Genomic DNA, 27,164 nt, shown 5'->3' with positions numbered 1-27,164 from the left:
AATGGTATGGTATTTCAGAATTAATTTATGGTATTTACCATGGAATATAATGGTAAATACCATATTAAACAAAAAGGTCTACAAAAAAGTTTAGTTTGGTTCGCTTTGCTTCTATAGATAATCAAATAATATAAAATGGTAAAAATAACAAAACCAAAATATAAAAAAGGCTAAATTTATGGCTATAGGCAATTTGACATTTTTCCAGGCTATTTCATTTAGGCACTGACCAAAGAACGGAGCAACTACGAAGGTGAGTAGTCCCTAATGCACATTTTTTCGGTGGTGAAAAAGTTTGTTCTACATGTCTCATCTATGTGTTCTTTGGTCAGTGATTTAGACTATTAACTTAGTGCTAGACCACGATTGGTCGTTCGCCACTGTTAAAAAAACTCAATTCTGCTTTCGTTTACACATAAATCGGGAGAGTTTCATATTATCGATTGCTCGATTGTTTTGAGAAAATGAGCAGCAAATCAATATTTCCTATTAATTTGGATAGTTTTACGGATAAGGAACGTCACAATTATATTCTTAATCATTATGTGCGGACCTCTATTGCTGAAGGTGAATCGCGTAAGCATAAGCGGGATATTGACGTTATACGTGAGAATCATCGCTTTCTTTGGGACGAGGAGGCTGCAGCCGACATTCGCACATTGAGCTGGGAGCAACGTTTGGCCTTACGCTACTATCGAAAACTGTTCAAAGAGTATTGCATAGCCGATCTCACGCGCTACAAAGAGAATAAAATCGCTTTACGCTGGCGAACCGAAGAAGAGGTGGTTACCGGCATAGGTCAATTCCAATGTGGCAGTCGACATTGTGGTGAACGCGAAAGTTTACGTAGTTGGGAGGTCAATTTTAAGTATATCGAAGAAGGTGCTCCACAAAATGCATTAGTCAAGGTTGGTAGACTCAATGTAAATTATCTAGATTGTTCAATACGCTGTGTCTTACATTTTCTTTATTTATTGATCTGGCTATTAATTTACATATTTTGCAGTTGCGCCTTTGTCCCGTACATACGGAGCAACTCAACTATCGAACTAAGAAAAAAGAACATAAGCGACAGAGGCGCAGAGCGAAAGAGGAACGTAATAATGAGCGTAAGCAAAAGAGACGCAAAATAAATCAAGATAGCGAGAAAGATCTCATTGAAGGCGAAGAGTTAGAGGAAGAGCAACAGGCCACAAGCATTGTAAATGCAGCTGAGGACGAGCAGATTTGGAGTAAACAACTGGACCTAAGCAAGGAACAACCATCAAGAGAACAGGAATTCGAGCGTTATCTAGAGGATTTACTATTATAAAAGTTGACACCGGTTCTTAAAAATGGAAAACAATTATGGGTTTCGTTGAAAAAGTCTTTACATTTGGTTCTGTTGACTGAACTGTTGTAAATACAATAGCTTTCTCTTTATTTATATAGAGCTATAGCTCCTCTATGGCTATATCATCTACAGACTGCACTTTGCAGACATGTACATAAATATACATACATTTACATTTTACATTTATACAATACAGACATGTACAAAGAGTGTAAGAGGTCCTGCAATTATTTAAAGTAGATCCACGGACCTTTCACGGATCACCCATAGTATACATACATACATTTACATATATATTGTAAAACACCAACACCAAAGAAGTTGAACTGGACATTAAGGCTGTGACGACTGTCGTTTTAGAAACAATTGCGATAGAACTTTTTGAAAACAATTTGGGGACGACTCGTGATTAACTAAAAAACTTATTTTATAGCCCTTGTTAGTTTTGCGTTTGTTATTGAGCTTGCGCTAAGAGCTCGGCAAATGCCTGTGGCGGCTTAAAGCGTCGCACTTCGGTGAACACCATCTCCTTCCATTTCTCTACAGTATTTTCATCTTCCTCAAAACTTTGATCGTAGAGCGTTGATGTGGCTTCATCACTGGGATCATGCCATTTCTCCATATATGGGTGTTCAAGGGCCTGCTCGGCTGTAATGCGTTTCTCCGCGTCCAGTTCCAACATCTTTTCCAGCAATTCAATGGCCAGTGGATTGGCACCGCGGAAAACGTCGCGGAAGTTTCGACGCGGCATCACGGGCAACGATCGTATATAAGTGCGTGCGCTCTCCGACGAGATCTTGTTCATAAATTCATCATTTGGTGTGCCCAGCACCTCCATGATTAGATTCAACTGGTGTATGTGGTCGGTGCCTGGGAACAGGGTGCGTCCCGTCAAAAGTTCAGCCATGATACAGCCTACAGACCAAATGTCCACTGTCTGATTGTAGTGCATCCAATTAAGCATGATTTCAGGCGCCCGATACCAACGTGTTGCCACATATCCCGTCATCTCGCTCTCCGCTGGTCGAGCCAGCCCGAAATCTAAGATGCGCAGCTCGCAGTCCTCATTTACAGCTAAATTGGAGGGCTTCAAATCACGATGAATGACGCCGGCGCTGTGAATATACTTTAATCCACGCAATATCTGATAGACTAGAAATTGCACATGCTCATCAGATAGCTTTTGCGTGCGTATTATATTATTTAGATCAGCGTCCATCAGATGCGTCACCATGTAGACCTGCTGGAATTGATCTAACGAATCAGCTGGCTGCCCTGGATGGAAGACATCTAGCAGGCCAATGACATTCTCGTGATCCATGTGCTTCAACAGACATAGTTCGCGGTATGTGCGCTTCGCATGCACTGCTGATTGAAAGGGACGGGCCAATTTCTTAATAGCCACCTTTGTTGAGGTACCTCGTACCACGGCCTTGCATACCTGTCCGTAGGCACCCTGCCCAACAGCCTGAAGATTTTGGTATGTTTCAGGAATTTCCCATTCGGTGCGATTAATCTCAATTTTATAAAACTTCGGCATTTTCAGAGACATTATGGTTCTCGCCACAAAATTCTTTTTATCTTGTTATCCAAAAAATTTCACGAATTAAAGAAGAAGCAGTATTCTGATAGTGATGTACAAAAACAACATAGCGACGACTAGTCGATAGTATTTTACTAATGATGTTCTTTTGCTATCGATATTAAACGAAAGCCCTTTATAATCAGCTGTTATATTTAAGCTTTTAAAGTTTCAATTTGCCAAATTTGCGCCAAGCAGCATCAGCTGTGTGTATTTCAACTTTCAAGCTTTTAGTTCCAATCGGGCGTTTGCGAGCATAGCATGGTACGAACAGGCTATCGCAGTTTGAGTCTTAACATTTTTTGCACGAGTTTTTTCCTTACGTATTTATTCATTGACAAAAACTCAAGCTGCGCTCTGTATTTGTGTTTGTGAATATGTGCGTTTGTAAGGCCGCCTTTTGCGTGTATTGTGCTGGAGTGTGTGTTTGAGCAGCGTTGGCTCTGGATTACTTTGCAAAATATATTTCTCACAATTATATTAAATGTAATGTGTAAATAAATAAATAAAAAATTACAATTCAAAATTAGCATTGTCTTTAGTGTTCAACAGCTTCATAATAACAAAATAGCACTACATAAAAATATAGATCCTTTTTGAAAAAGATCAAGTAATTTACCTTGAGATAAGATTGATCGACCATAGGGGGCGCTGCAGCTGCAACCAATAGGGTGGAACAACAGTCAAACTTACAGAACCGTTACGTGTAAGCAAAATGGCCACGACTGCGGCTGCCGTGGCAGCCACCAGTGTTGTTGTATTGGATCGTGGCAATAATACGACATGCACAATCAACTTGCATGGTAAGTGTGTTTGTATATGTGTTTATAATTAATCATAATTTACCAAAACATAATGCAACAACAATTCGCATTGAATATATCTTCAGTTTTTCGTTGCTTTGGAGCTCTTCAGAAAATCGTTGGCGTTATTTTTAGCGCATGATTAGCAATATTTAAAAAAAATGTATTTTGTTGCTGTTGTTTGTTAATCGCTTTATGGACTTTCATTTTATAGAGTTAGGCTGCGTCAACAATTTATGCAGCCCGTAGAGGTTATCGGAGCTTAAATACACAGCGAAAAAACGCTGGGTTTTACTCAAAATTGAATTGAACTGGATCTTAATTTATAGCTTTTGGTAACCAGCTTTTTCCGGTTAAATGGAAAATAAGTAGCTAAAAGCTAACAAAGGTGTTCAGTTTAGAGTTATAAATCAGGAATTCTTTTACTGACCAACAGCGATTGCCTGTTTCTGTTACTGTATTTATTTTCGCCCAATGTAAAATATGGTGGTAACCTAGTTAACCTTGCAAATAGCGTGTATTAAGTTTACTTTGCAGCCATTTCAAAATAGACAGTGTAACCCGCTCAAGTGGCTTTCCTACTATCTTATCAGTATTGTGAATGATCTATCTATGCTCTACTCGTTCTCTCTCTCCTCTCTCTCTCTCTCTCTCTTTCTGTTTGCCTATGCTGAATGATCGTCATGTCTGTCACCTACTCGCAACACATTTCGATTAGGCGTTATATATATTTATATGTATATATAGGTACATATTTCTATGTACAGAGCACACTTTCAACAATTACGACGACTCGTTCGCTCTGCCCACGTTGCGTTTTGCGACGCGGTTTTCGAGTCGCAGCCAGAGATACATATTCCATACCACCACAAAATGCGATCCAACTGGCAGCCAGGCTTTTTTCCAGTCAAGTCAAACTTTAAACTTTATGCTAGAGTTTTGATTTCCGCTTGCTTAATATATTTGTTTTTGTTTTTTTTTTCTGCAACTTGAATTCTGCAGTTTTGAACGAATCTTAGACGGAGGCAGGCTTACGGCTAAAAACAGGCCTCATCGTACATACAAACTCACATATATGTATATATATACACACACACATCTACACCCACACGCAGCCGTGTTGCACCCACCCAATAGTCGAATGGCTATTGGAGCTGGGAGTCTCTCTCTTGTTCCCTCTAGCTGGAAGGTATAGTGGGTTAGACGAGTCTTTTGTGTCTATGTGTGAGAGTGTGTGTGCGTCATAGTTGCCAGCATTTTAATTCAGTTTGTAATTTACATATGAGTAATTATTTGTTCAATTTGTGAGACAAAAGGATTCAGTTAATGCCAACGTCATACCAGAATACTATGTGAACGGTACTAGTCTCTTAACAGTGGTAAAGAGATATTAGCAAATGAGTTCAAGTTAACTGTAAAAAAATATTAAGTCTAAGCTGTTAATGCAAAAACTTATATACAAATGGCAATTTTGATGTTAACGTGCTATAAGCAGATGTTGTTGATACTAACTAATAAGTAAATACACTTAAATATTTAAAACGTTTTGTACACTACTAAAATATTTAGAAATGATTATTAACATGGAAGCATAGTAGAATTTTTGTTTCATTTTTGGTAGCATACAAGTGTGTTAGAAGTCGTGATTTTCTTACAACTACATATATGTATGTATATATAGCTATTAACACAGGATTGTAGGTATTTATAATTGCTTCTAATAAAATGTCATTAATTAATTTTGTTACTGATGATTTTTATATATATTTATTAATAGGTGCGACTGTTGTGTCTTGGCGTGTTAATAATCAGGAGCAGTTGTTTGTTAGGTAAGCTTTTTTAACATTACGCATACGCCGTACTGGCTACTTTAAGCTCAAAGCGCACAGTCAACCGTTTGAAGTTGAAGCAACTTACGCAAGTCTACGGTAACTAACGGTGAGCAACCAAAAAAGTGTTGGGAAAAACTTTTCTACAGACGAATGCAAGCCAACACACACGAGCACACAGGTATACGCACACGCTCACTTGGACGTAAGCTAGCCACAAAGGATGCCCTGCAGTAGGAACAGAGGCGTATGCTTGTTGGGCAGCCTTAGCCATTCTGTTTGGCGGCAAAATGTTTTCGCTTGATAGACGACAACAAAAACACGAAACGAGCCAAAAGAGACGCACAAAAACCGACCAAAGAGAGGCAAGAGCGCCGCAGCATGAGAGAACGAGAGTAAGTGAGAGAGAGCAAGAGTTTGCCGAAGAGAGCGCGTGCTGCACATGCACAATTCGTAATCTGCGGCATGGGCAGCTTTGAGGGCCGCTTTCTTGCTGCGTACGCTATCCTGCTCTAACCAACGATAGCGACAAAAACAACAACAACAACGAGGAAAACAATGTGCTGGTTTTTATGAATGGAGTTTTTTGGCGCGGCATCTAGATCGATAAATCCCGACTACGGCTACATGATGTGCCATGTACACTGTGCTTCGGCTTGCACAGTGGCCCAAAACGTTGGATTGTGGCGTCGTGGTGGTCTAAAACGTCTTGGCACCAGCTGCTGCTGAGGCTTGCCACTTTCTAAACACCTTGCCATACCAGGTCATAAAAGGGATTTTACTCATAAATGCTTAATTAATTAATAATGAAATCAGTTTGAGAATCTCTACTTTGTTGAAAATTCGAGGAATATTGAAGTTTAGAAATACGAAATATATGGCCAAGACTATTTACAGGGTATGGTAACGTTGGGACTTATTTTTCTTGTGGCACGTAACATTTTCTTTGCTTAGCTTTTAAGTTTTTCTCAACATTTTCGTCTGTTTGTCCGAATGTTCGTTACACATTGCGTTCATTTTTTTTATATTTTTTTTATTACTCTTTTCCTTTTTTGTTTTGTTCATTGGCATTTGGAAACCCAGCAACAGCGGCGAAGAACTAACAGAAAAACTGCAGCGAGTTGAGTTGAGGTTGAAGTTTTGTTCCACAAAAAACCAGGGACACTTTTTTTCGAGTGTGCAAGCCAAAAGGAGCTACGTGTGGTAACGGAAAGATACAGAGCGATATGGAGAATGAGAGATAAAGAGAGAGAGGGAGAGAGAGAAAGAGAGAGAGAGCGAGGAGTGAGTGAGAGTAAGTGGGGGAATTTGAGGATTGGGTAAACTAAAACAGAAAATCAAAGCAGGCAGCTCAGTAGCTAATGCTTAAACAGTTGCCACAATAAATGCCACTTGGTTGAATTCCTCAAAGTGCCGCGCAAAACTGATCCGATGTACGTTGCACGGCCAACAACCTGACAATATTAATGACACAATTGCCTCTCCAGGTTCTTGGAGCACACAAAGGCGCAGAGCCAACCCAGTTGATGGATGCGTCGGCAAATTAGCGCACGCAAAAAAACCTAAAAGGGCCAACTGAATCACTGAGCAAAAAGTTGCCAGCCAAACGCCAATGGCCAGACACTTTTTTTCCTCCATCCGCAGCTCAAGCAAGAGATTCAGAAATTTCTGAATGTCTGCGCGCGTTTTTATGTCTCAACTCGGCAAAGATGCTTTGCTAGCTCTAAAAGGCTTCGCAATCTGCGCAACGGACAACACAAATGAAACTAAAAGCAAACTTCTTCAAATTTAACACAAATCGAAATCGAAATTTAGCAGAAAAATATAAATTCATGCTATCTGCTTAGAGATGGCTTTGGCCTTCTGATTGACTTCTCTAGGTTCTTGCACTTTCACCGAATCTGATATCTGAAAATATACGAAGTTTAGATAATTGCGCCTATCTTTGGGGGGCGTGGCACATAAGCTAACTATTTTCTGAAAACCCCATGAAAAACCCCATCCAAAGCGATTTACTGCTCAGCTCCTTTCAGGTCTTTTGGGTCGTGTTGTTCTAGTTAAAATGATATATTATGAGAAATTTTAATATTGCGTAGACAATCAAAACAAAAATAAATCAATACATATTTTATCTGCCATTTTCAGCAAGTTGGCATCGTTTGATGGTAAAAAGGCTATACGCGGGGGTATACCGTTTGTTTTTCGTAAGTACATACATTATATATGTATAACTACATCACATATCTGCGAAAATCTTTAAAAATTGTAGCACAATTTGGACCCTGGTCCTTTGGTCCACAGCACGGCTTTGCAAGAATCACACGCTGGCATTTGGATCGAGCCCCAGAACGACTACACAATGGCGATGTGGAGGCAATATTTTCGCTGATGGACAATGAGTTTACGCGTTCTATATGGAACTATCAGTAGGTGTCTGGCAAGCCTGTCAGTTGAGGTTGATTCATTCTTCTATTATGTGCAGATTTCGGATAACCTATCGCTTGATTCTGCGTGAAAAGGAACTACACTTTCACATCGGCGTTTATAATCCTAGCAAAGATCTGAGTTTCACATTCAACATGTTGTTGCACACCTATCTAAAAGTTCCAGATGTTCGACGATGTCAGATAACTGGACTTCAGGGCTGCCACTTTATAGACAAGACACGCGAGGGCGCTCTGTATCAGGTAGAGCTTTAGCTGACTCACTATATTATTAATTTATAGACATTTAAAGTTGCATACCCTGTATTACCTTCAGGAGGGTCGTGAGGTGGTCACTGTCAACGAGTGGACAGATCGCATCTATCAGCATACGCCACAGGAGCATGTGATAACGAATGTAGTATCTGGGCGTAAGATGAGGCTGCACAAATACAATTTCCCAGATACAGGTGAGTGAGGTTACTGTTTATGTGCCGTCTTGAATGATATTTGCGCATGACGTATAAAATCACTAGCTATATGACTAGTGATAAAGGTCATAAAACAGGTATACAATGTTAAAGGGACCTGTTGACTCAGCTGACTTTTAAAATATTCAGTAGTTAAAGCTCCTGTTAAGTTTCTTTAAGTTAAGTTAAGTTAAGTTATGTAGTGTTATTACTGTTACTGGTGCTATCTTTTTCGGTTTCTGCTAGCCTTTTAGCCTTAGCCTTTTTATACCCTAAACCCATTTTCAATGGGAAATCAGGGTATAATGGTTTTGTTGAAATGTATGTAACAGGCAGAAGGAGGCGTGGCAGACCCCACAAAGTATATGTATTCTTGATCAGGACGATGAACTGAGTCGATATAGCCCTTTCCGTCCGTCCATCCGTCCGTTTGAGCAAGCCGATCTCAGAAGATATAAGAGCTAGGGAGCTGAAATTTTGCATGCAGAGTGTCTGCTTATGCGTGCGTGTGGATGCATGTGTACGTATGTATATGTGCATAAAAGACGTGCAGTATCTCTCCTAATCGAGCAGTCTCGACTAGAGCCTCCTTACTTGTTTTTTTTTTTTTTGGATTAAACTTATCCATTAAAATCATATATGATGACATACCCACATTGCTTTGTCGCAAAATTGGTGGTGTATGTTGCCTTTTTTCCTTGACTATATAACTAAAGTGTGGCTCGAAGAGCACCAAAGATCTTCTTGTTGTGTGTGGTTCGAAGATCATGAATTTAAATTTGGTAAATATCTAAAAGCTTGTAACACTTTGAAACTTTGTAACGAATTGCAGTTATTTGGAATCCATGGATCGATCGGTCGCGAGAAATGAGCGACTTTGGTGACGATGAGTTTCCCAACATGCTATGCGTAGAGGCTGGCAATGTCAGCTCCCCAGTCATATTGCTTCCGGGCACTTGCTTTGAAGCCAGCCAGATACTACAGGTACATGCATATTCGATATATATAGCGTTATTATTTAATAAGCTGCAACCCACGCCCACAGCAATTTAAGTATCCCTATAATTTGGTACTGCCCAAGAAAAAAGCTCAGAGAAAACTAAAATGATTGCGTAAAATCTTAATTAAATCTATTATACTTTAACTATATCTATCCAGATTATCATCGAAGGAAATGTCAGCCGTAAGACCAAACGGAATCGCTAGCGTTTAAGGAATCGGAACCCGCTGAGGTGAACCGATTCGTACACCATTCATTGAGGTCGTCCACAAAATAAGCAGAAAGTCAGGAAGAATTAGGAACACTTTGTCAGTTGATTATAAGTGAATAACTTAAGTTACTATCCCTATAACTAGCGCATAAATTTTTCCTTCAAAAAAAAAAAAAAAAAAAAAAAAAAAAAAAAAAAGGATAAAAATAAGAATAATAAAATGAGTGCTGTTCAAGCAGAACTATGGTAAATGCTCACATTGAGAATGCGGTTCGTGTCGTCCCCCAAGCTAAAGAAAAATAATACTTCAATACATATTAAATTGTGCATTAACTAAACTAAACTAAATTAGCACTAGCCTCACATAGTACATGTGTATACGATACGATACGATCTACATATATTTTATAGCCTAGATTTAAAATTATCTCTGTGTAAAATACTAAAAAATTGAGGGAAATAAAAAGTTGAATACATTTACAATTAGTTTGCGCTATGCCAATTTATATATGTAGCTATAATCGATATATAAATAAATTCATTTAAATGTATGTACATAACTACACGTGTGTATATATTGATGGATACATAGTTATGTATAATTACAGTCCATTATGTTACTCGATCTTTTGAGGGCGACCAACGTGGAAAAACTGTTTCAGCCATGCTAAACAACGCATAGCTGATATTCCCAACGATATGATGTTTATCTGAAGAATCACGTGTCTGTTAAAAGGGATCAATGATATGTATTATACAGGAACTACTGTATTTAAACTGCATTTAAGAAGATCGACTCACTATGTGATAGTTGAAAAATTTACTCCGTGCTAGCGATTGTTGAATGCGAACTAAACACATGAATATGAATATACTTATTTTCAACATTTTGTGCGACTTTTGGCACACCTTACAACCACCGTCTGTGGCTTTTTCTATCCTACTGTCAAGCTACATATGTGCCGCACAATCGTTTTATTTATTGAAAAGCAACAAAGTTGCTGGAAAGCTGCACATATGTTATAACAGCTGTTGCTGCGAAGTCAAAATGCGCCTGAGTAATGCAATTTCCTGCGGATTCTAAAAGGCCTTTTACGAGCTTAGTTTGAGCAATGACACAAATATTTATCTGCGAACACCAAGTAGAATTTGACTAAGAAACAGTAAAGCTGATCAAATAAATATTTAAAATTATTTATATATATTATGTATATAATTTAAAGATGATAAGCAGGAACAGAATAAAGTCGTTGTTTCTAGTTTATGATTCTATTCTCAACTATCTGTTAATGAACAAAAAGCCAGCCAGCTCCTGACCTTCCGCAGTATTAACTAATAACGAAGGTGATATGGTCTCATTAACCCCTAGCGAATGCAAGTGCAAGTGTTACCGAAGAGGTTAGGCTCTATTCAATGTGTTTAATGTTATTAGGCACAGTTATAGTGGAGGATGACCTAATCTCAAGAGCATATAAACATTACAAGATCTTAGAGAAATAATTTTACTTTAATCACTTGGTCGCCATCTATACTTAGCTTACATTTATTAGATTTCCGGTTGTTTTTAGCTTACGATTAGGATTTTGTTTTTACAATACATATATAAATTAGGCTTTTCTAGAATATTATCTACGCAATGCACTCGAAAATTGAGCGACGCCCGTTAACTCTTAGTAAAGATTCTCAATCGGTGTTTTTGTCGTTAATTAAAGCGGCGCAGCAGCAGGTAAAGTAAACTTATAGCACACTTAGTTAAGAGAGAAGAGGGCTAAATAGCTTAAACAAGATTTTACACATGGCCTTTCTTTATAGACTCATTCATATATACATATGTATATACATATGTATATTGTATATAAATATTATATTATAGGTAATAAGTATTACGATCAAATGATATTGCAGGGATAGTTTGGTGTACAGCATTGTGTGCCAGATAGTGGATGGTTTAATCTATTTTCACGGCACCATAGATTTTAAGTATGAAAACATAGGCAGCAAAGAAGCCAATGGAGCCTGTCAATAGCCAAAACGTTAGCACCATTAGACCTAATAAAAATAAACAAATTATTATCAAATGACTGCAATGTATACAGGAATGACGCACCTGTGTAACCCAAGTAAAGCAGTGTGGGTATAAATTCTGTAATCTCCAGCTTGGTAAAAAAATAAAATATGCTATAGAAAAGCACATACACAGCCGAGCCACCAGAGACAATAAAGCTCCGCCACCACCAGCGATAATCCTGTAAGATAATAAAATTAATAGAGCATTATCAGCAGTCGAGTCTTTTGATATATATACCTCGCCACACAGCTGAAAGTAGGTCATAACGATGGAGATCTGAGCACAGCTAACAACTAGAATACAAAACACCAAAAACAGAAAACCAAACAAATAATAAAATTGATTCTGCCAAATGGCCGTAAAAACGAAGAATAACTCGATGAATACGGCGCCAAATGGCAAGATACCAGCCATTAAGGTGCTGTAAAGGAGAAACGATTAGTTACGATTATCATTGGGGGTAAGTAGCTAACCGACCTCAAGGCTGCATTCATATACCAATGCTGCGTGGGCACCTGGCGTGGTATCATATTCGTTCGCACTGGATGCTGATACGGTTGCTTCCGATAGCCTAGGTAGAATCCTACATAAACGAGCGGCACAGATATGCCGAACCACAGCAACAACAGCGATATCATTGTGGTAAAAGGCACAGCGCCGCTCGAGGATTTGTCCCAAATGAAAAAGTTCAAAATGAATCCCGTGCTGCAATGAATAAAAATACATATAAGTACAATTCAATTTAAAACCAAAGACCAGACTCACCCAAACACAATGCCCGGATAGAGTGTGGCAGTTAGGAAGGCAGCCCGTTTCCATTCCCTTCCCTTCATCGTTTTGTACAGACGCGCCGCATAGTACCCGGCAATGGTTCCCATGAAAACGTACATAAAAATGCCGGATGTCATGAGAGCCCCACGTGACGAGGGCGACAGCATGCCAAGCATAGCAAAAAAGATCGTAATCAAGGCCATAAAAAAGATCTGGATACCGCTGCCAATGATAGCAGAGAAGAGGCGCGTGTTCTTGGGCGGTCGGAATACGTCGCCATGGACCAACTTCCAGCCGGTCTCCTCAAGCGTATCCTCGATATTATCATCCGTATTATACCGAGCAATATCCCGCCTCAAAGTGCGTATCATGATCATGGTGAGTATACCCGATAAGAAGAAGACGACGACCAGCGAATTGATGATGCTAAACCAATGGATTTGCACATCGCGCATGCCCAAATAAATGTCCCAGCGTGAGGCCCAGCTAACCTTAGACTCCTTCCAAACAACAGAGTACGTGAAGTAGAGCTGCGTCTCGCCTGATGGATTAACAAGCTGTGGACTTGGACTGTCGGGGAAATTGCAGCTGTCGCCCTCAAATTTGAGTTCCTTGTGGCTAACGGACCCAGTTATCACTTCAAACCCAACCACCCGATATTTATCCTTTGTGTACATGTGATAGGAGAGAATGAACTTCAGATGGTTGTTAATGTAGATTTTATCGCCATCCACTTGTCCCAATCGGTACCCATGCTCGTACGTCACTTCAGCGGGATTCGTTGCACTGACAATGCGTGTCGCCACCGGCAAATTGTCCACTAGCAAGTGAACAAAATACTCGTGCTGTATACGCTCAGCAACCATTGCCGAATCCTCTTTACTCCAGGTCATGGGTAAATCTTTTTTATTGCAGAGCAGCTTACAATTCACGTCCTCGGCCATTTGAACCTCGTAGGGTGTGTTCACTATGCGATCACCACGCAGAACTTCACCGAGATTCTCTGATTTGAAGATTAGGGTTCCATTCTTGGGATAGCAGAAGCGCAGTGAATAATACTGATAAGGAAGCTGGGTTCGGCTGCTGGTCATTTTAACCGCTTTAACATCGATTTTTTGTCCACGCACGAACTCTACGGGTGCCACGCCGGGCACATAAAAGCAATCAACAATGACGACGACGCTGCTGCTGGCAAGCAGCGTCAACATCACCGTCCACTAGAAAAATTAAATATTATAAAATAAAAAGAGAAAAGAACATAAACAAAATTTGATTGCGTGTCCCTTTTGCCAACGTTTCGTTTATAGACAGTTCGCTGCATTTACTTAAGTTCTGGTGTGCACGTTGCAAGACTCACCTGCATGGCTACCTGCGGAATTGAAGCCTAGAAGCCTAAATGTGCACTGAATGTAAATGTATATATTTAACTGAAAATTTGCCAATTTATAAACTAGCTAAAAAAAAATATATTCTTTCTTCTTATTGCCTCTTCTCGTTTGCAATTGTCGCCCGCGTAGTGTAGAGAAACGTTCAAATTCGTTCTATGGTATTTTTTCTGTTGCTATTAACATAACAGCTGTACATTCAAAATTTAAATCGTAAGAACTTATACATATATATATAGTAGAAGATATATACTTATTTTATTGAGATATATTATGACAATCGTCGATGATTTTAAAAATATATATAATTAGTATTGGTAAATACTTTATAAATACAACATTTTATTTTAATAACACATCACCAATAACAGTCCACAATTCTGTTAAATCAGAAGCAGAAAAACGAACTAGATGAGCAAACCATTTTACACAAGTTCGCTTGGTTTAGTTACCTGAGTCGTTTGAGTGAATTTGTTCCAAGCGACTCTATACCAGCGAAAATATGTGTCTCAAATAGTGTAAAATTGTTCGAAATTAAACTGAATTTGATCTTTTGCGTTTGAATATATAAAGCACCAACAACGACTCAATAGTGTTCCGTTCGAAATACCGCTTCGCCCATCCTATTGTGCACTGCTGCTTTGTTGTTCTGGTTGTTGTTGTTGTGGCTGTTGCTTGTTCCACTTGTTTTCTATATTTGTATGTACAAGGACGGTGCTGCGACGCTGCTGAAGTTGTGCTCGTCCTTGCTTGACAAAGGCGCAACAATTAGCACGCGCAACAAGGCGGGTGAGTCTATGTGTGCGTGAGAAAATCAATACTAAAAAAATAACGAAAAAAAAAAAAAAAAAACAAAATACAAAAACTGCAATCATTGCTTATGTTTGCGTGTATGTGCGGGACTTGTGATTGTGTTTGTGTGCGTAGGTGTTGCGTACTAAACTTTCTTTTTCTATAAACAGCCAAACAATTGAAGCAGTCAGGAAAATACCAAAAAGTTAAATAAAGAAAATACCAAAACCTAGGCTACACATAGTATGGAAAATAAACAGAATGCTGCAGTTGCCGCCAACGCCGCTGCCACTGCCGCTTCCCCCGCCGTCGCCGCCAGCAGCAGCAGCAACAATGCCGACGACAATGACAGTGATAATGATGTGGTCACCGATTTTCTAAATTCCAATTGCAACAGCAACACCAACGGAGTGGGAGACGTGTCAGCTTCTCCCGCTGCGCCAAATGCGAAAATCTTGCATTCTGCTCCTCGTGTTACAGTGGAAAGTCAAAATTATTGCATACCTGTTATTAATGCACCTGTCCCAGCTGTGGCGCTTCCTGCAAATAACAACAACAACACTAACAATATAACACAACACGGCAACAACAACATGATACCCACAATTAATGTGACACCTCATAGCCCGGCCTCGGCCTCCAAGTACAACAACATCTTCGAGGACACGTTGAGCCAGTTGCAAAATATACGCGAAACGGTGCAGCAGATGAAGAACTCCTCCTCCAGCCACAATCAGCAGGATGGGCTGGCCAATAGCTATGGCCTGCTTAATGCGGCGATACTTAGCGCCTCGCTGCCCGATCTCAGCAATACGGGAGGCAGTGCCAACGTCAACGGCGCCGGTGGCATCAACAACATGGGCATCATGTGGTCAGCAGCGCCACAGCAATGCCTTCTCCTGCACACAGACCGACGGAAATCCTGGACGGCGGTGGATGATGGCAATGCGACAGGTGATTGTACCAACAAGAGCGTCAGCCTGTCCAGTCTGGACAGCGAGGAGCAGGAAACCATACGCGTTACCGAGCAGCGAAGGCGCTCCGCTAGGAACAGCACAGGCGGTAAGAGCATGTTTACTATATAAAATACTATTTTTCACTACTGTATCGGACTGACTTAATGATAGGCGATTTTTTTTATTCCTATCTAGGAAAATGAATGATACAAGTAGGATTAGAATAGTACATTGTACATTGACAGAATCGTATGCGTCCTTGGAATATGTTAAATTTTCATTTACTTGTCGGCTTACAGCAGTAAATATAAAGCATTCTATTAATGATATTTTGAATATTCATTAAATTGTAAACTATAAATATTGATACTATTATTATAAGGATGCTCCTTTAGCGATTTGCTCAACTTAAATAATGAATAGAAAGCTAAAGGATTTGTTTAGTCAAATAATCTGTATGGAATCATTGCTGATCTAGGAGTAGATGACTTTGCTAAAGCCGAGCTCTTCAGGTAATTGAATCCATTTTCTGATAATAAATACAAAAAGATCGAAAGCTTTGAAAAAACTAGTGATACAATAATTGTTGTTAATATAGCGAATTAAAGTCGAATATGAATTAATTTGAGAAGAAATTCGTGCGTCACAAACGCATCTTACGCGCTAATATAGCCCACGGGTCTAGTTCTAAGGAGTGTTTAGTTTCGATTACGATAAGACATTCCACAAAAGCCTCACCGCGCTCGTTATCAGTGCCTAGTACCGGAGTCCAAGAGTCGCATTCACATTTTTGCTGTTATTTCACTCGATTTTCATTTAGCATTTCCGTACATTTTTTCACATACTCATACTTTTCACTCGCAGGAATTTCAACTCATTCGCTGAACGAGGCGGAGCTGGCGCGAGATTTCGAGCGTATTGCGGCTAAGAGAAGTCTAGCCACGGAGATTATTAGCCGAATACCGCTGCAGAAGAGCATATCAACCTCATCGATCATTGCCAAGGAGGACATCAAAGCAATCTCGCGGCACCTCACAGATAGCGAGGATGAAAATCAGTCCTTGTTACGCTCACATGCCAAGATCGAGGTTTATGATCACGTAGAGAAGCGTCCAAAGCGTGGTTCCCTATTCTTTCGCAAAAAAAAACCAAAGACCAAGACGAAGTCGCTGGTGGGTGGCGTTCAGCTAAGCGATATGGAATCGCACCTGGAACGTAAGAAACTATCAGCAGGCCAGGACTATTGTGATGGCTCGGAGAGCTTGCACCACCAGCATTACCACCAGCATCATCAGATGCAAGAGCAAGAGGATCAACAGCCGCTGATACGTGCCGCCGAGCTGCAATTTCTTAATGAGCCGCCAATCGAGGCGCAGGACTTAGGAGCTGACCCCGTACTGGGCATTGTACTGCAAGAGCCCGACTCCTGGACGCCGAATGTACCCAAAGAGCAGCTAAAAACGCTTAAGGAACTGCAGATTAAGCGGCAGGAGCACATTTACGAGTTCATCATGACCGAGAAGCACCACTGCCAGACGTTAATTGTAATGCGCAAAGTCTTCGTGGAAAGTATGGAGCGGCATTTCCCAGCGCTGAATACGCACAGCATGTTTCCTCGGCTCCAGCAGCTGACAGAGCTGCACACCTGCTTCCTGCGCCAGCTGCGGCAGAAGCAACGCGAACATCTCGTTGTGGATAGCATTGCGGATATCCTGCTCGAGTTCTTCTCACTGGAGCAGGCGCAGTGCCTGCGCTTGGCCTACGGCGAATTCTGTGCGAACCATCGCAGTGCTCTGGAACAGTTCAAACAATGCCTCGCTGAGCCGAACTTTGCAGAATGGTATAAGCACTGTCTGCAGAATCCCCTGCTCAAAAAGAAGGGCATACCAGAGTGCATATTGTTTGTCACTCAGCGATTGACTAAGTATCCGCTACTGATTGAGCCTTTGCTGAAAAGCGCACGAGATAATAAGTTGGAGACGGATAAGCTGCAACATGCGCTGAACTTGGTCAAGTCTCTTCTGGTTGACGTTGATGCCTGTGTTGCGGAGAAGGAACTGCGTGAACGACAGTTGGAGATATATGCCCGCGTCGATGCGAAATCCTTTGCTATCTATAAGAATAAACCCTTCCGCAAGACCGAGTTGGGAGTGGAGTCAAGGCGACGTCTCAAGTTCGACGGGTTGGCCACGTTGATGCAGGGTCGAGCTAAGACGCAGTTGGTTTTGATTGTAGTGCTCACAGACTGCCTTTGCTTTCTTGTCGAGAATTCAGCGCATAATAAGTATGCGTTCTTCACGCCCGAGCACAAGGCGGGCGTGGTTCCGTTGCAGAAGCTGCTGATACGCGAGAAAGCGGGGACCGAATCTCGTGGAATCTATATCATCAGCTCCAATCCCGATTTTCCCGAAATGTACGAACTCAAGGTGCAAACGCCAAAGGACAAACAAACCTGGATACAGAGCATCAGGCAGGCAGTGCTCGACTGTCCTGCCACGGATATCATCGAAGCTGAAGCACTGACGGCTGAAGAGAAGCTCCGCATTGGTGTCAACAAGCGCGAGATCATTGAGAAGATGCGCCAAAAGGATATTGAGCAGGCGTTACTGCTGGAGGAGAAACTGATGCTACAGTTCAATCTGCTCAAGCAGCAACAACCCTTCGGCGAAGATCTGAATGCGGCTAACACGAATGGCAGTGCGGCCAATTTCCTGGCTGCCTTTGGCTCCTATAAGGAGTTGGTTTCTACAGACTGCGATACTGCGGAGCTCTGGCGACGTGTCCTCAACACTGTGCAGGACATTAGCCAGCTGGCGGCAAGCATTTATAGCGCTGCCACTGGGCTTCCCGTCTCTCGCACCGTCAGTAGCGTGGGCGAGAAACAAAGTGCCCTCTATGCGTCGCCCACATTGCCGAAACGTGCGGAAACCTTTGCGGGCTTCGATGAGAAAAGGGGTAAACTGAACGTGGGACGGGAGGCCAAACTGACGCCGCGGCTGCAGGAGCTAGAGGAGAAGCGTGAGCTGAAGACCCAAGCACCAGTTGAATTGGCTGCAGCGCCAACGCAGCTCCAACTGCACGCCAGCACGCTGCCCACCAATAGCAAGGAGCACAATTACGCGGTGCTCCAGGTGTCGCATCATTTGCACACGCTGCTCTGCATCATCTCGCAGCAAATGACTTGCATACAGAGCCTGCAGCTGCAACTGGCGCTGTATCGCGAGTCGCCCAGGAGCAGCAGTGTCGGCGGAGGCTCTAGCGCCGGCGGTGCAGGTGGGTCAGGAGCTGGCGGTAGCTCTGCCTACACGCACAAGGATCAGCTGGAGGAGCTGCGCAACTTGCAGGATAAGCTGCAGGAGGAGAAGACCGCTTGGTTGCGACAAAAGCAACAGCAAATGGACGAGCTCGTCGAAATGCGGGCACAGCAGCTGCAGCTGCAGCAGCAAATTAAGGCCGAACAGGAGGACATACGCCAGCAGCGTGAGCAACTCTATCGGAAAATGGAGCTGTTGTCCAGTCAAGGCCTTTTGCTATCGCCCAGTACTCCGCTGCCAACGCTTGCGCCAGCCCTCGCGCCTGTCGCTTTGCCGGAGGACGCACATGAGCTGGACACGCCCACGGCAACAACACCAACAACAACAACCGCCTCCACCATCGATAGACGTAAGGAGAAGTGGCTGAGCAGTGGATCCAGTTGCAAGACTCCGCCTGTGCATTTGCTTAGTGCGAATAACGCGCCGAAAGCGAATGCGACGCTCGTGAAACAGAAACTGCCCATGAAGCTATCATCGTTGTCATCCGGCACGCGGGTCGACAAATCAGCCAGCTTCAGTAACAGCTCCAACAATGGGTCCACGCCTGCTTCCGCCGGAGTGCAGCAAATGTTTCCACTGAAGTTGGCCGACAAGCAACGGCAAACGGCTACGCCTACGCCGCAGCACTCGCGCACCGGCAGCTCACCAGCCATCATACAGCAGGTCGGCGGAGCCTCGGTCACCAACTTAACCCCAAATTCTACAGGACATTACGCCGGATATGGAGGAGCCGCTGCAGCAGCAGCAGCTGCTCAGCAGCATCAACAGCGACTGGCGCAAACACCCACGAGCAGCCGCAACAATGCGAGTGCGAATACGAATTTGAATGTGAATGTGAATATGAATATGAATGTGAATGCAGCCGCACGTGTGAGTGCTCCTCTGGGCAGTTCGGGGCAAGCGCCACGCGCCAAGCCCGAGGAGGAGGAGATCTACTTCTGACGCAAATTCACGCCAGAGGTAGAAATCTAAAAATTTAAGCAGCCAACCTCCACATTCCAATAATAGCTCAAAGGTGTGGTATAATTTGCCTAGCAATTAGGAACATCATGTTCTTCATTTGCTGTAGCTAGGAGCTAAATTCCCTAGGAATACTTTATCATTCCAGCATTTCATACAAGACATACGTTATGAAATTCTAGATTAAGTGCAAGTTTTGTTTACTGTTTTTGCTCTTATTTCTTGTTTTATTCCACTTCAATTCTACTCAAAAAAAAGTCAGGACGAAAGTGCCACGAATCAATTGACAATTCACTTTTATTATCACAATTCACTTTCCTCTCTTTTAAATGAAATCATTTTCGTGTTTCACATTTGATGTGAACTCATAGAAATTAAAGATATGTTGATATATTAAAGGACACATAATAATAGAGAAGAGGACTTAATGTGTATTATTCCGCTGTTCCTTTTGACAAGAAATATGCTAAAGAAAATTAAAAAGTATTTACATAAAAACGAAAAGTAAATATTTAGTACAAGTAAGAATATTGGAAATGAAAGAGTTCATGAAAGAGTTCGTATAGAAATTATATGAAGACTAACTATGGAAAACATTTAGGATTATGGAATACTGAGAACTAAAACACATCTCTCAAATGCTTAAATATGTTTCCATTTCACATTCAAATACATTTCCATTAGGTAACCAATTAAAGTGTGGGCAAATTATACCATTAACCAGGCATCTCAAAAACGCAGTCTACTCGTTTGAGTGCTCGTCCATTAACTTAAGTAATCCCAAGTCTGTGTTTACCAATAATATATAATATATATATTTACATATATATCTACGTTTACTTAATTGTTTAAATTTCTTTAACTAAGTATCTCAAAAAGTATCAAAGTTTTTATAAATGTACTGTATAATACATAGAAAAAGATGTCTGGACTTTACAGAGTACAACTTTGTACTTAAAAGTTAAATTTATAAAAACTTTGATCGGGTCCTAACACCATCTTGTCAAACAGTTTTTTTTTAATGTGTTCAAAATCGTTTGAAACTATCAAATGCATTTTTAATCTCTTTTTGTATCAACTACTTCAATATCTGAATAGTCACGCAAGTAGTTTGAATTATTGACCTAACTATTTATTCTCTCAATGTACTTAGACTTTTGTATACTTCACAAATCTATTGTGTGTTTTTACTATAATCTTCTTCAAATCCAACTTAATTATGTATTAAACAATTACACAAAAAGAAACTCTAGATATTAGAAAGCGATATCGATAACTAAAACGAATATGAATGTAAAATATATATATATATATATATATATATATATAAACAAAATTTATATATATACATATATATATAAATCTATATATATACATACAACATATACAAATCGTTTAAATAACTGTACTTCAAGGAAGCTATACATGGTTTAGCATTTACTAAATCGTATTAGGCACTAAGGTCTGCTAATATTTTATTTCAGAAAATTCTGTATTATTTAAAAATATATATATTTTTGTTTATAAAAAATGTAAAACGAATTTGTAAATTCCATATAACTGAAACAAGTGGGAACTTTATTAAAATTCGACTAATAAAAAATAACCAAAATAAAAATTTATTTAAAAAATCATTATTAAACTTTTATTAAGTTTGGTTCTTAGAATTTATTATATTGACATTCTTCCAAAAACTTTTTTAATTCATTTTATTTATACAACTATACAACCCATAAATATATATTGTTGCGTTGAATAAATGCATTGTATCAACGATATTTTTCAAATTTTACAAAATATAAGTTTAGCAAAGATTCATTTAAAATATCTGTACCTAAATTTTGTTCATTTGATAAATATCTCTACAGTATCAATAACTGATATTCCAATTATACATCGGTTCGCCCTTAACAAATTCTATTTAACATCCCGTATATACAAAAGGAAATAATCTTGAATATTTGGCATCGAACTAAATCTCTTTGGCTGCGGCTAATGCCACTGGAAATTCGAAGTTCAAACACATCACTGACGATTTTCTTTTGAATACGTGTTCACTGTTTGCATGTTTATTTTATTTAATTTTTTTTTTTTTAATTTATAAAATAATTGTAATTAATTAATATTGTATAGACTATGTGCCAGGTTGGTTTATATGCAATTTGAGCCAAGAATTCCAAATTGGTATAAATCAAAGTTGCGGAAAATATACATGAAACAAAATGAATGCAAAATCTAAAAACTCTACCTCCAAAGACGTTCGAGATATAATTTAACAACTGAAGCTCGGTATGTTTTTAATACATAGATGTATGGATGGACTTACGTTACATATATATCGCATATATACAGAATGTGTTTTTTTTTTTGGCGCTATGTATAGATATATATATATATATATTTAGAATATGTTGATCGTTCCAATAAATGTTTAAAATTCGAACCTAATACGAAATGAGGAAGCCGTTGTTTCAATAGTCGAAATCCTGTTTGCGAGGACACTTTTGGCGGGTGTGTCCTTCTTCGCGACATAGACCGCATCGACGTGTCCGATTCCCAGCAGGAGCCGCTACACCTGCACCAGATTTTGATGAGCTGGCTGCTTGGAAAGGTATTTCGGAACATTTATAGATTAAAAATGCATTACATTAGTTAATACTGAACTCACCTGGCTGCTCATGTGAATCGCCCCATTGAAAAAAGCCGCAGGACTTTTCGCGATTCGCGCATGCAAAAAAGGGTCGTCCCTTATTGGGCCCATCCTTACGGACGATCAGACTGCTCGCGGGCTTATCGCAATTGCATTTAGTGCTGCCATCGATAGCGATTCGTTGAGTTATGGTCACAGTGCTGCTGGAATTAGACCGGATGTGTGAGCTCTGGGAGCTGTTGTTATTGCGATTAAATGTGGAGCTGGCTTGGCTGCTGCTGCTGCCACGATTCCAATCCATGTTTTCTGTACTCCAACTGGAGGTGCTGTGCGCATTAGTTAGCTGGCCACTTGCCCTTTGCTGTGTAGCTGAATTTGTCCCCCAGTTTGAGCTGCTGTTGCTACTTGTTGATGCTGCTTGGGCAGCACTTTTCGTACCCCATCTAAAGGTTGTCGGCGATCTGCTTCTTCCTTGTTCCAGAGTTCCAGCACTGCCCAAATTTGAATCATTGGAATTTTGAGAGTTATTCCGATTCGCTGTTCCCTTTGTACCCCATGAGAGAATCTCTTGGGAATTGCGCCTTTCTTCCCTGTCAACTGCTGATGTGCCCCAACTGGATGAGCTGTTGGTTTCCTGCTCTGCTAACTTGCCCCAATTGCCGATGCTCGTGGCGGGAACAGCTACTGTTGGCTGCTGCTCGGCCCACTGAAAGAATTTGCACTCATTAGGTTTGGGGCATTTGTAGTAATGCCGGCCCTTGTTGGGTCCATCGCGCAGCACAGTAAGCTGGCGAGCAGGCTGACGGCAGCCAGTGCAAATCACCGCAGCATGAGCTTCAGCTGCACAAGCTTCATTTAATCGCGCTCGCTTCACTGTTGGCTGCGCTTCAGCTGCTGCGCGTGCCTGCCTGCCCCATAGCATGGGAGCCTCCTCGGCCTCGTAAGCATCGCGCATCCATTGCGTTAGGCTGCCGTCCAAGTTAGCCGCCATTCTGTTATTGCTTGTGCTGTTGCTGTTGTTGCTTTCCGCCAGCAACGACTCAAAGTCCGCATCATCATCTGCAGCAAATGCTGCTGCAATGTCCTCATCCAGCTGATGAGCTACCGCGGATCCAGACTCGGCTACAGCTGCAGCTGCCAGCAGCTGCTCATCGAAGCCATCGTTGTCGCTGTCAAAGAAACCATCTAGACTTGCAGTGCCCCGACTATTGGTGTGCGTGAAGAAGCTTCTTATGCCACCTGCTGCTGTTGTTGCTGCTGCAGCATTCGCTTTTTTTTCTCTAGCTGTAGTTTTGGTGTTCCGTTTCGGCTTGGCTGGCTTTTGTGAGCCTACATTACTTGCTGAGCCCAAAGAATTGCCACTTGCCGGATGTGTACCTAAACTGGGAGTGGTCCCACCATAAGTTTTCCCTCCACCTCCACCACCACCACCCGGTCCCGGTCCTGGTCCCGGTCCCGGTCCTGGTCCTGGTCCTGGTCCTGAGCTTCCCGCCTGTCCCACAATTCTGCCCACGCGCTTCACTTGGTCCAAATTGATGTTGAAGGTGCTTCTAAACAATTCATCACACCGTAAGCAATTCTTGTACCATCCATGGGGAGCATTGAACAAACCACGATAGTAGGCGGTGTTTAGCTTAAATTTGAGCATTTTATAGCCATCGCCACAAGTCGGGCAGCATTCCTCCAACACGGTTAACTCCTTGCACTCCTCCGGCAACCAAATGACATTTTTGCAGTCCGGGAAATTAAGGCAACCAATGAAAAAGCTTGTCTGATTCTTTTTGGGTTTTAAGGCGAGCGGTGCCTGCTCGCATTTAGGGCACTGGAAGAGCTCGTGCACCAAACCACTTGACAGGTTGGCGGTGGCGGCCGTTGGCGTTTCGTTAATCCTTTGCGCTATTTTGTCATCCATGGCTGTGATCTTGTCCATAATCTGCTGGTAAGCTGTTTTATATTTAGCAATTTGCTCGCGCAGCACAAGCTTTGGATCCTTTTCGCCCAGGCAAATGAGTTTCAGATCAGCTTCGAATTCAGCGCGCAGCAGCGGCTTCGCCAAAGTCAACTCCATGGCATCGTAGCCCTCGTACAAGCCCATGCCAATAACACCTGGCACTAGAGCTCCTTTCTCTACCACGCCTATATAGCCGCGCTCCTTTATCGTGTTGATGTGCTCAGCATGTGTGGCATCTGTGCCGATTCCGTGTTTTTCCATCAACGCGATCAAATCAGCTTCTGTAAGCAGCGGAGGCGCTGTAGTCGCTCCCTCATGCAGCATAATCTCCGTCGGCTCAAACCGCTGACCCTGCTGATAGTTATGAATCTGCTTCGCACTCCACTTATCATACACATAAACGTCCAAATAGTTCCTTTCGTGTATAACCAATCCACTGGCGCTAAACTTCTCTCCGGCTATATCGATGCTAACAATTGTCTCCGAGCCTACTGCATCCTTGCTGACGCATGCGAGAAAATGTCGCACGACCAGCTCATATACGCGCGCCTCGTTGCCCTGCAGATCTGTTAAATTTAAAGTTATAATAGGCCAGGTTTTCAGTTACTCAATTCAACTTACTCGAGACAAGCTTAGTGGGGTGGATAGGAGGATGCGCTTGATCGGATTTGTTTCCGTTCCTTGGATTTGGTCCCCACTCTAGAACACGTTGTGCGAATGCACCCCACGCCTCGTGCCCCGTTTGCTGTTCCACAAGGGGTGTCAATTCAAATTCCTTGGAGAACTGGTTAGTCTCGGTACGTGGGTAACTTATAAAACCCTTGCTATAGAGTTTTTCGGCTATGGTCATCGTTTCCTTGGCAGATAGCTTCAGTTTGCGTGAGCCCAACTTTTCCATTTCCACAGTATCCAAAGGCGTGGGTCGCCACTTATGCTTCGGTTTTACCACAACGCTTTCAACAGTGGCTCTCGGCTCTGGCTCTGCTAAGCAGAGCAGCAAATAGTTCTCGCATGCCTCTTTGTCAAACAAACGATTACGTGCCCAATTGAACTCCACTGTGAGATCCTCAATGGTGTGCAGCACTGCAATGGGAAATGATGGAGAATATTAAATTTTTTTTATACATACAGACACTATAACAGATAGTTCCAAAAAACTCCTCTGTTATATAGTTTCATTGGACCCATTGTATGAATAACTACCCCTGATTTTCCAGAAGGGCTCGGAGACAAAGGCTTCGATTTCCTTATAGCGCTCTGCTACGAAGCCCAGTGTGGGTATTTGGCAGCTGCCATATGAAATTAGCTTGTCTGCAATATTGGCAGGGAATAGACGCTGTAGTCGCATTGTTTGGAAACGTGTAATGGCTGCGCCAGTTCGCAAATCAAGCTCGGTGCGCACATCCACCGCATCGCTCTGTCGTTTGTCCGGCAGCCCCAGCTGCTGCAAAGCGCGACGGACTGCAACTGAGGTAATCTCTGAGAAACTGGCACGGTGAACGGTCAAATTGGGTTTGATGGCGCGACATACTTCAATGATTTCATAGCCTATGTTTTCGCCCTCGCGATCGCAATCCGTCCAGATTATTAACCCTTGACAACTACGCACCTCGCGCTCCAACGTTCGTTTAATGGGTAGAAAGTTTTCGCTGACGGTCTTACGTATGGGTGCATCGAATAGTGAGCGTGGATCGACATTCCGCCAATTTCGATACGATTGAAGAAACTCCAATTCCATCAGATGTCCCGAAACGGAAGTCATAACCATTTTGGCATTACGGCCGCGTACTGGCGCCTCAAAATCGTAAACCTTATTGTACACCGAATAGCCTTCGCGCTGCATTGTAATTAATAAGTCCACAAATAATTAGCAATATAGATTCGTGGCTCACCCGCTGCGCAGCGCCATTTGAAAGTAGGCCTGCAATTGTTTTGGCCGCATCATTCTTTTCCGCCACATTTAAAAACTTCATATCCTTCGGTTGCTTACTATAGGAACGTGCATTTTTTACTAAATGTAAGCATTTGAATGCATTAACAAGCATTTGAAAACTAATTTAGCAGGAAATCCATGAAATCCCGCCTTATTTTCATTAGAGATGTGCAACAATTTCGATTTTTTTGCTGTGATAATTGCTCGTCGCCACTAACCAGAGAACACATAGACCGGACAAGTAGTGTAAAGCGTTTTGCACACTTTTTTTCGGGAGTTATCTCCCAGACACTTCGTATTTGCTCGGCTCCTCACTTTTTGGGTTCGGGCTACGAAAAAATACGAAAGCACAATCATTTCGCTTCATGCGCTCGACCGAGATGGTCGACTGTTGAACAAAAGATCCCTCTGCGCTGAATGTTTCCCTTGCTCTCTCTCTCTCACGATGCTCTCTGCTCTCTCAAATATGTATATGTATGTATGCATGTGAGCACAAGCAGCGCTCACAAATTGAAATTTCTTCGCAGCGAGAGCCCATGCCTACCCTTATGTGTGAAGAGTATACCGAACTTTTCAAACCGTTTGCCATGCGTTTTCGTTATTATTTGTGGGAAGGGTATGAAAGCGTTGGTGCGCATAATGAAAATGTTTTCACGACGAGCATGCACACACACACTTACAGTATGCTGCATGTACTATGAACATTTGTATGCCTGTGTGCGAAGCTCTTGCT

General features: G+C 41.7%; 6 protein-coding genes across 12 annotated transcripts; 3 read left to right on the top strand and 3 right to left on the bottom strand.

Moving 5' to 3' along the window:
* The first annotated feature begins 9 nt into the window (after nt 1–9).
* LOC108611895 (protein FRA10AC1 homolog) lies at nt 10–1,513 on the top strand. Of its 3 annotated transcripts, none has more exons than XM_089463687.1 (4): nt 10–138; nt 209–253; nt 341–908; nt 1,007–1,513. In XM_089463687.1, the coding sequence occupies exons 3-4, from the start codon at nt 465–467 to the stop codon at nt 1,310–1,312; spliced, it is 750 nt and encodes a 249-aa protein (XP_089319813.1). In that variant the 5' UTR covers nt 10–138; nt 209–253; nt 341–464; the 3' UTR covers nt 1,313–1,513. The 3 variants fall into 3 exon arrangements, with proteins under 3 accessions (XP_089319813.1, XP_089319811.1, XP_089319812.1); XM_089463685.1 differs by having other exon boundaries at nt 333–908; XM_089463686.1 differs by lacking the exon at nt 10–138 and having other exon boundaries at nt 178–253; nt 333–908.
* p38b (p38b MAP kinase) lies at nt 1,353–2,885 on the bottom strand. The gene has a single exon (XM_018004733.2). It carries the CDS (start codon nt 2,883–2,885, stop codon nt 1,788–1,790), a length of 1,098 nt encoding a protein of 365 aa, XP_017860222.1. The 3' UTR covers nt 1,353–1,787.
* Nucleotides 2,886–3,066: 181 nt separating this feature from the next.
* Nucleotides 3,067–10,134, top strand: LOC108611102 (uncharacterized). Of its 5 annotated transcripts, none has more exons than XM_089463682.1 (9): nt 3,067–3,401; nt 3,458–3,718; nt 5,496–5,547; nt 7,693–7,751; nt 7,817–7,973; nt 8,030–8,234; nt 8,308–8,440; nt 9,273–9,424; nt 9,486–10,134. In XM_089463682.1, the coding sequence occupies exons 2-9, from the start codon at nt 3,631–3,633 to the stop codon at nt 9,546–9,548; spliced, it is 909 nt and encodes a 302-aa protein (XP_089319808.1). In that variant the 5' UTR covers nt 3,067–3,401; nt 3,458–3,630; the 3' UTR covers nt 9,549–10,134. The 5 variants fall into 5 exon arrangements, with proteins under 5 accessions (XP_089319808.1, XP_089319810.1, XP_017859052.1 ...); XM_089463684.1 differs by having other exon boundaries at nt 3,067–3,718; nt 9,486–9,544; nt 9,586–10,134; XM_018003563.2 differs by having other exon boundaries at nt 3,067–3,718; nt 9,599–10,134.
* Nucleotides 10,135–11,139: 1,005 nt separating this feature from the next.
* TM9SF4 (transmembrane 9 superfamily protein member 4) lies at nt 11,140–14,036 on the bottom strand. Its single transcript, XM_018003561.2, has 6 exons — nt 13,848–14,036; nt 12,485–13,707; nt 12,197–12,424; nt 11,957–12,140; nt 11,759–11,897; nt 11,140–11,700 (listed from the first exon to the last, which is right to left on the bottom strand). Exons 1-6 carry the CDS (start codon nt 13,851–13,853, stop codon nt 11,600–11,602), a joined length of 1,881 nt encoding a protein of 626 aa, XP_017859050.1. The 5' UTR covers nt 13,854–14,036; the 3' UTR covers nt 11,140–11,599.
* A 254-nt stretch (nt 14,037–14,290) lies between these two features.
* Nucleotides 14,291–21,531, top strand: cyst (rho guanine nucleotide exchange factor 18 cysts). Its single transcript, XM_018003559.2, has 3 exons — nt 14,291–14,664; nt 14,838–15,729; nt 16,488–21,531. The coding sequence occupies exons 2-3, from the start codon at nt 14,913–14,915 to the stop codon at nt 19,877–19,879; spliced, it is 4,209 nt and encodes a 1,402-aa protein (XP_017859048.1). The 5' UTR covers nt 14,291–14,664; nt 14,838–14,912; the 3' UTR covers nt 19,880–21,531.
* Nucleotides 21,532–21,932: 401 nt separating this feature from the next.
* Top3alpha (topoisomerase 3-alpha) lies at nt 21,933–26,634 on the bottom strand. The gene is made up of 5 exons (XM_018003564.2): nt 26,391–26,634; nt 25,702–26,335; nt 25,120–25,581; nt 22,566–25,064; nt 21,933–22,496 (listed from the first exon to the last, which is right to left on the bottom strand). The coding sequence occupies exons 1-5, from the start codon at nt 26,541–26,543 to the stop codon at nt 22,369–22,371; spliced, it is 3,876 nt and encodes a 1,291-aa protein (XP_017859053.2). The 5' UTR covers nt 26,544–26,634; the 3' UTR covers nt 21,933–22,368.
* Between the last annotated feature and the right edge of the window lie 530 nt (nt 26,635–27,164).

This window comes from Drosophila arizonae, chromosome 3 (assembly GCF_054131065.1).
Source record: "Drosophila arizonae isolate 15081-1271.41 chromosome 3, UAZ_ARI_1.0, whole genome shotgun sequence".
Lineage (NCBI taxonomy): Eukaryota > Metazoa > Arthropoda > Insecta > Diptera > Drosophilidae > Drosophila > Drosophila arizonae.
This window is presented reverse-complemented; position numbering and strand designations above follow the sequence as displayed.